The sequence below is a fragment of the Octopus bimaculoides genome, chromosome 4 (genome assembly GCF_001194135.2).
Source record: "Octopus bimaculoides isolate UCB-OBI-ISO-001 chromosome 4, ASM119413v2, whole genome shotgun sequence".
Classification (NCBI taxonomy): Eukaryota; Metazoa; Mollusca; class Cephalopoda; order Octopoda; family Octopodidae; genus Octopus; species Octopus bimaculoides.
The window spans coordinates 144974336-144983550 of NC_068984.1; the positions used below are offsets into that span (position 1 = coordinate 144974336).

Below are 9215 nucleotides of genomic sequence, written 5' to 3' on the forward strand. Positions count from 1 at the left end.
CGCAGACGTTCTCTTTCGACATCGTTCACACGCGCCTGACTGGGGCTCAGAAGTCACAGCCCGAGTTGTTATCTATAATCGTGAAAATTAAAAGCAATCCAAATTCAATGTTTTCTTGAAACAATAAATTTCTACAGAGATTATGATTTAAATTTCAATCTATGAAAAGTTTCTGTTCTGCAATATTCTTGAAGAAACAAAAAGTTATTCAGCAACTCGGGCTAATACGAACGAGCCTGGTAGGTGTAAAAGACTAACTGGCGTTTTTTGTCAAGAGTACAGGCGACTGTCAGAGCGCTGATGTCTGTCGAGCGTTCCGCTGTCGCTATTCGATTGCTGTTATTCTGTGCGTCTGTGTGTAAAGATCAGTTGTGTTTTGGAGGATTGCTTTATTTTAAGCCTTAAATTAGAAACAGAGAAAGACATAATGCTAGATATAAGAAATAAGCCATTTGGGGAAAGAAATAAAGCGGATAAACGTGAAATTCTTCGAGCAGGCATGTGTCTTATGCGAAAACTGCGAAGAGCCCGAGTGACGCTGATGACCTGGAGTCGCCTCTGATATATGTGTGTGTGTGTTAGTGTGCCGCTAAGTGTTTTGCCCGGCGTGCTTTGCTTTAGACTGAAGCGTTAGGAGACGAGCGAAATATTAATTAACGAATGTCAAAAGGATAGGAGTTATGTAATTATCTTCATTAGCCTCCAGTTGTTTCTTCTATGAGAAGAAGTACGCTCAGAGCAGAGCGTTTGTCCAACATCCTTTAGCTTCCTTTGAATCTTCAAATGAAGTGTATAGTTATTTCGTAAAGAATTTAAATTAATGTTTGCGAGCATACGTGCGTGTGTGCGTGCGTGCATGTGTGTGTATTCATCAAATTGTTGGGTCACCTTAAAAGTGTCTCCATTCGAATTCTGTTTTTAGCAAGAGTACAAAGATGACTACACCGTAATATGTTCTGGAATGAAATGTACAGAGTCTGATACACCCATAATTCCAAACGATGGTATGTCATGTGGCAGAAAAAGGGTAAGCGCTTATTTAACTCTGTCATTCGCCTATTCTCTCTCTGTCTCTGCCTGTCTCTTTTTCTCTGTCTTTCGGTCTATCTCTCTATGTATGTCTATTTAAACACAAATGCAGACTTACACACACACACACACACACACACACACACACACACACACACCGACATATATGCATTCAAAAGACTAGACTTTTTTTGTCTCTCTCTTCTATGTTTTCTCTTTTCAAAAAAAATATATTTCTCACAGCGTTCACTATTTTCCTCTCGTTCTGGTCTAACGACTCTCCATGTTTGTTTTCGTCCGGTTTCCTTGTATGTCTCCAACTATCCTGTTTTTGTTTCGAATTTTGACTCTCTATAAATCCTAAATATTATTTTAGAATTTATGAGAGCAGCTGTCTTTGAAGACTTACATTGTCGTTGAATGCTCGAAATGAGGAGTAGATAGACAGCCGACAACTGATGAAGGGTAGTTTTTCTGTGTTTCCTTGTCCTGTTTTCCATTTTTCCTCTCGTTGTTTACGTATTTAACTGGTTTATCTACATATATATATATACATATATATATGAATATATAGTAATCCCTCACCATATTGTAGTTCACCTCCCGCGGTTCGCCTCCCGCGGTTCACCTCCCGCAGTTCACTTATCGCGGTTTACTGTTTAAGCCTACGTCGATTTTTCCGTGGTGTTGTTTTGCATTTATAAAATAAATATATACAAATTATAAAAATAATTCTACTTTATTTGCCATGGCCGCAACAGATGTTGCAATAATCGTAGATTAATCAGAGACTGATATCCAGAGATTATCCACAATAACAAATCCAAATGCTGAACATCTACATGGTCGTTGTAAGTGAAACAATAGACTAATCTCTCTCAAAATCAATCTCCACCATCATGAAATGTGGAGACATGCCTACCTAGGATAATGTATCACTGGATATATCTTAAACAAAGATGGGATGAATATCTTTGACCCCGGGGTTCTGGTCAGTCAGAACCTTGTGTTAAGCAACAACAACATCAACAACAACAATAATAATGATTTCATTTATTTGCCACTAGGGTGAAGGATGAGGAGGACAATAGAAAGACAGACATAGAGTGTGGGGGGTTTTCACATAAAGAAATGATAAGAAATAATAATAATAATAATAATAATAATAATACAAAACATTTAACCCATATCTTTCCCTGTTTACAGTGGTGTGAAGCTGGTCAGTGTGTACGATCGGACAGTGCTCCAAATGTAATGGGTAAGTTATCTTGTACATCTAGTTTTCACATCAGTTTTTCCCAGCTTCATTCTCTGATGCCCCACGACACACCATCAGTGATGTTTCCAGGCGCCATTACGTGTTTGAGGTTTGAACTTGAACTCTTTGACTGTCTAAAGCATTTTCATAAGTTTCTCCGAAATGTCCATGCTTCTTTCAGATTCTTAATTAACCCCTGTTTCATACGTTCCGAGTAACATAAACCTTTCCTTTCAGAAGTTATTCTGGCGGCTAAAGAAAAGCACTGGGAGCGTGTGTCATATATGGTGCATGGACGCCAGGGAAATATGTTCTGTTTAAAACATGCAATGCACAGAACAGGCATAGGGTTCACAATGACTAGTTATTTATCCAGTCTTCGTTATTCTCCCTTCTTTTATTTATCCGCTACAAGTCATAACGTTGACTCCAGTGAAATTAGAAATCAGAAAGTTTGTCCGACGCTTTGACGATTCTGTTAATTCACCGTCACAACAAGAATAACGAAGACTGGATAAATAAAGAGTCATTGTGAACCCTATGCCTGTTCATCCAAACTAGGCATAGGGTCTGTTCATCCAAACTATACTCCGTGAAGAAATGGATACAGATTTCGATATTAAAAATCCTTGCATCTTTGATCTCTTTAAATATGCCAACCATATACGGGGTAGGTACACATTGCAATTTGCAACAAAAATTTATATAATGTCAAGGTGATCACCAACCGACTGGGATACATCGAAACCCAAACAGCCGAGAGGGCAAAATCGACGGCAACAGGACTGCTTCGTATATAGGATAATAGCTACAAATAACTATAGATTTCTGGCTAAAGTGATGATGATCTACGTTGGCAGCAATTAGTCTATAGAATATTTTATGGAAGAGTTCACTGAGCGTGAAGTGAAGAATCTGTAAAATAATTTCATATAGGGGTCATAGCATCAGATATGGATTCAAACTCAATAGTTTGTCGCATTCTAAAAGAGGCAAGAAGTATTTATGTTTGTTGCTTCGAGAAGAAGATACATGTTGCCTCGTTTATCACTGATTCATTCTCTCACTGATCCGGGATAACACGGTACGCACGTCGTGAAACATGTTATGGTTATCACGAATTCATCTGTTATAACACGGGTCGGCGTGTTATAACACGGTAGAAGCTTTTCTACTGTGGGCCTCGAGTTTAGTGACAATGAATCTACCATTCATTCCACTTGCAAAGTGCGTGGAGATAACTCACTTATCACAGATCCCCATATCACTGCTTTTTAAAAAAAAATTTACCAAACCCCGTGATAAACGGGGATAGATATATAAAAGTGTTTTGAAGAAATTACTTCAACTTTGGCTTTACTGATGGGTCTTGTACCTTACAACAAGATCGATCCCTCTTTTAAATATTGCCATCAAATTGTTGAAAGTTCTAAAAGTTAAATAAATTTTCTTTAATTGCAATATAAAATCAGAAATCTAAATAATTTTGAAAATGTTTTTCTCTTGTGATTTATGAAAACGCGCAGGTCATTGTCCATTTGGAGACCAGCCTGGAATTGTTGACCAAGATCTTCCTTGTGCTGAACTCATTGCTGTCTCGCCAGGTGAATGCTACACGGGTCGCTGCTGTGAATCTTGTGCATCCAAGTATGTCGGACTTGAAAGTAAGGGTTCTCTGTCTTACTAGTTATATCAATTGTCGTTATAATTTGATCTGCTTCTATGACCGTTTGTATTCAAAGTGACCCCTCATTGGGGAAGTACCCTCGTCAGCTTTTGAAGTGGAGACATAGAAGCTGCGATGTTTATGCTGTTCAAATGTTATTAGCGACTCAAGTGAGGTGAAATGATATAACTGCAACTCTGAATCGAAACCGGTTCTCGAAGTCGTCTGATTGGGAACATACAGAGCTCCTGCAACACTCTCTTGAAAATCGAACATAGACACACACACACACACACACACACACACACACACATACCTCTTATGTAATTTACCGCACATAATTATCTCTATGTAATTTGGTTCGAAGCAGAATTCTACTGAAACAGTTCTGACCAATATGAAACCTATACTCATATCTTCATCTTCTTTGTTTTACATCTGAGTGCGCGCGCGCGCGTAGGTATGCATAGATGTATGTATATATGTATGCATATATATATTTGTTATTCACATTATTTACATTATTTACATTTGACGGCTATAGAACTGTATATATATATATATATACATATGTACGTATGTATGTACGTATATATATGTATATATTTATGTGAGTATATGTATACATGTTTGTGCGCGTGTGTGTGTTTAAGTTTGTATTTGTCTTTCACCGTTTGACAACAGTCATTGGTTTGTTTATAAACTCATAACATGACGGTTCGGCAATAAGAACCGATGGAATAAGCGCCAGTCTTAAAAGAAAGCTCGGGGTCGAGTTGATTGACTAAACCTTTGGAGACGGCCCCTTTCTAAGGCTGCAACACAATGATGGAAGGGAATTTTAAAAACAGAATAAAATTGCAATAAACGTTTGATCCCAAATCAAAAACTAATATATTCTGAAGCCCACAAAATACATTTTAAATAGATCGGTTATTGTGTTTAATAGATATATATATTTGTCGACTTAATATAATTAAGAGATGTGGGTAATAAATATTGTAGATGGTTTATATTTTGATATTTTAATTCAACTGTTTCGTCTACTCTCAAGATTGTGAATATGGCGATCGTGTTACCGGTTGCCGGAAGTTTCTTTGCGCTTTCTACAACGCTAATGCAAGAAATAAACTCTGCTGTCACACTTGTTCCAATGGAAAACTTCGAAAGATTACTTCCACCCCAGGTATGTAGACATAATCTTAGTCAACTATTTTATTCAATCTACCTCTAATTCTCCCTGTTCGCTTTTTTTTTTCTTAGCGTCCCTTTCAATTTTCTTCCCTATATCTATAATCAGCCTCGGTACTTTTAGTTTACTCATTTCTAATGGACTTCTTTGTTAAATAACTCTAACATTGCATAGAAATACTATTTACATAGTACAGGCAGACCTGAAGCAGACGTGGAGTAGAGAGGGCATGTCATTGACGTGGCTGCAAATGGCGACGAAAGGACTTGGACAAACTTAAGTGACTGACTCCGTTCATGTCTTATTGGAAAAAACAGGGATGTCACCAAGACTGGTAGAAGTATTTACTATCAGCTGATGTATCTCATTATTGCAAAACCATTAATAGGATACAAACCCTACAACTTTTTCATCAAGCTGACATACCATTGGTTCATTACAGAAATATCAAATCTTTGTTGAAGTATATTACACCTCGTAGCCTACAACTAAAATAATGATGGAACACTCAACCGAATTACCACACCTCACTGTAGACCGTCACTGGATTTCTTGGACTCAGCATTCCTTACCCTTTTCTACATCGAGCTTATCGCGTTTCTTCTTCTTCTCCTCTCATTCTTCCACCCAAACATGTTCTCTCTCTCCTCTCGCATTCTCACCAATTCTCGTCCTCTCTTTCTTCTAGAACCTACAACTACTACCACAATGGAACCAACCACAGAGTTGCTGACCACTGAACAACTGACCGAATTAGTAACCTCTGACCTCGACTGGATGTCAACTTTCATGACCTTACCACCGCTCAACCTCACTAAATTACTATCCACCTTGAAATCAACAAAAGGTAACTACATTCAGGTAGCGCTTCTACACGATACATACGCGTTGCAGTATGTATTACTATGAAATACATGCGCATTACATTAGGTATCACTATGTAATATATAAGTATTACGTTAGTTACTAATATGTACTACTTACTATTACATTAGGTATTACTGAGTTATACATAACATAGCTGAGCGTTGCAATCCAATCGTCACCGCATACATACTTTATACAAGGATGGAAGTCAAACACAATATGACTATATATGTGTGTGTGTGTATAACAATAAGTATTCGGACTGTTGCCATAGTAACAAAGTTAAAGCACGCAGAGTAAAGTCGCTTAGCACAGATTGACTTTGAACTCTGCTGCGCATGTGCACTAAATTTTAACGTTCTAGCTCACTTCCGCTGATTACAGCAGTACTTTTAAGTAATGTGTGAAACGTGTGATTGTTGCATTGTCATGACAAAGAAAATTGTCATGGCGATACCTGCTCAGAGGCCTACGCAAAGCTGCAGAAAGTGTATAGAGAGGAGTATATGAGCCTCACACAAGTGTATGAGTGGTTCAAACGCTTCCAAGATGACCGAAAAAATGGCGATATTGACGAATATTCTGGGAGACCCGCAACCAGCAGAAATGAGAAAAACATCGCAGATGTGCGTGCAACTGAGAGGGGAAATCATCGAATCACCGTCTGTGCAGATTAGTTACGGTTCAGTTCAGTCCATTATCACTGAAATTTGGGTATGAGACGCGTGTCTACCAAGTTTGTGCCAAAACTGCTTTCACCTAACCAAAAAAACTCTTGGGTTTCCGTTGCACAAGATCTCCTTGATTGAATCGAGAACGATGAAAACTTTGCGTAGGCCTCTGTGCAGGTATCGCCAAGCTTTTGACAAAATTTGATGCAGATTCTCTACTCAACTCTCTGTGTCATGGTCAATGCGACAATTACAGGCTACACACCTTCCTTCCAAGCACTGCTGTAAACAGTAGAAGTGAGCTAGAACGTTAAAACTTAGTGCACATGCACAGCAGAGTTCAAGGTCAATATGTGCCAAGCAGCTTCACTCTGCGTACTTTAGCTTCGTTACTATGGCAACAGTCCGGATACTTATTGATCAGACGACATATGTATACGGTTTTTCTTTGAGTTATATCTAAGTTCTTCTTAAGAATGTCATCTACAATAGCCTCGAGGCCATCAAAACCTTGTGAGCAGATTTGGTTGGCGGAAATCGAAATAATCCTGTGGTATAAAGATACACAGCTTACGACATCTTTTGATATATATACAACTTTACATAGACCTACACATGTTTCAACTGCACCGATTAGTAACTGTTGTAATTGCAACCCTACTATAACACCGGTGCAGTCTCTTCAGGGTCTTTACTCGATATCCTTCGATTTAACCGTTTAAAGTTTCTTTTATCTACTGGATGATGTTGTGTTGTCCGTTAAGTTAGACGCGAACAATCTCCATTTCAAGTTTTTATTGGATAATCATTTATAGTCCATTATTTCAAAACCTTCTATTGTTTAAATAATTATTCATTTATACTTGGCAAATATGAACTGCTTGATGCGCAAGCATCTCAATATATATGAATGTATGTATGTATGTTTATTTGTATAGCACCAACAGCAATGCCTACAACCAAAGTGTTGATTCCAACATTCAGAAGAAGCGACCTTATTCCGTGCTGGAACCCACATTTGAGGGGTTGGGTTTATCGCAAGAAATGTAACATGTTTGGTAAACGAAGGAAATACAGAAAGTCACCCCTGAGCCCAGTGTCCCGGAAGTACAGAGGTAATCTTTACGTTTATATTTGCACATCGTTCGTCCGGTTAATTATAGCTTTGTCATTCAATAATCTTTCGATGATAGGCAACAAAACGATCAGGTTTCCATGCTCCATAGAAAAGACTGATAATTCAGCCTTCCAGCCATCTTCCTATAAATACATCCATTTATGAGGTCATCTGTAAATTTGTTTATTTAGCTATAAGTAACACGAGTTGATAGGTTTTATGCCACCTCTGTGTGGAGCGAAGACATGTTCAATTATGAAAAGGTTTATATAAAAAGATGACTTACATGTTTTTTCTTAAGAGTTTCCGGCAGATTTGAACGTGAATATGTTAATCGCTGGTGTGTTTGTCACAGGAAGTCATCTTCTCCTTTATGACAAATAAGTGTTCATAACATACTCGATTCATTATTGTAAGGGATTCTGTGACAGTCTGTGATTCAACATCGAGAGTGTTACGAACATGCATTCATCGTAAAGAAGTTGTTTTCCTGTAACGAAACACAGCAGCAATTAGCATATTCGTGCTCGAATCTGGAGGAACACATAAAAAATGTTCTTACAAATCATCGTTTTAATTCTCACTGTTCACCTTGCTTTATGGCGATTCATATAAACTGATAACAAAATATATCAATATAAAAAAAAGAAAAGGAAATATGCGCATGCGCTTTACACACGTATATGTATTATGTTTTTGTTTGTGCATTTTAAAGTCATACTGTAAAATAATATTGGGATTATAATGGGGTTAATATTTTCAGCAGGTGTATGTGAGCGGCATTACAGGCTTCAGGGCAATGCATTAAGTTCTTATAGAATTTATTTACTGATAGCATGCTACAAGATACATAGATTAGAATTGGACCCCTAGACCCATGAGGCACCCAAGCGACTGCCCGGAGTGTTTATGGCTCAAGGTGACACTTGAGTATTATTCCATTGTAATAATACTAAATACGTTTCACGTATAGAGTAACCTCAAATATGTGATCTTCGTTGTACGAGGACACCGTCAGCTTGCTGTGCCGGGTTCATGATCAAAATCTCGCTAATCTTTTTAAACGTTCCTCCTTCCAAACAGGCGCAATTCTTTCCACCAAATAACGAAATGGAAAAAATCTTCAGCAACATTTCGATAGAGATTCGATCAAGCACTGGTGAACAAAAAAAATAAACAGGACAAAAAGCACAAAATAATTAAGTACAGTAGTTAGCATTAAGCAATTTGGGTTCACATACAAGGCGCAGGAGTGGCTGTGTGATAAGAAGCTTGCTTACCAACCACATGGTTCCGGGTTCAGTCCCACTGCGTGGCACCTTGGGCAAGTGTCTTCTACTATAGCCTCGGGCCGACCAAAGCCTTGTGAGTGGATTTGGTAGACGGAAACTGAAAGAAGCCCGTCGTATATATAT

The 9215-nt window shown here is 38.1% G+C and overlaps 2 protein-coding genes across 2 annotated transcripts in view; both read left to right on the plus strand.

The window, feature by feature from the left end:
• Nucleotides 1-9215, plus strand: part of LOC106878757 (uncharacterized) — a 401005-nt gene that overhangs the window by 86500 nt on the left and 305290 nt on the right. The window lies entirely within an intron of this gene.
• LOC106878760 (uncharacterized) overlaps nt 1-9215 on the plus strand; it is a 109042-nt gene that overhangs the window by 86270 nt on the left and 13557 nt on the right. The window contains exons 13-18 of the mRNA XM_052967579.1: nt 923-1027; nt 2236-2287; nt 3814-3951; nt 5008-5139; nt 5834-5992; nt 7622-7798. Coding sequence (XP_052823539.1) covers nt 923-1027; nt 2236-2287; nt 3814-3951; nt 5008-5139; nt 5834-5992; nt 7622-7798 — 763 coding nt within the window. The remainder of the gene's footprint in view (nt 1-922; nt 1028-2235; nt 2288-3813; nt 3952-5007; nt 5140-5833; nt 5993-7621; nt 7799-9215) is intronic.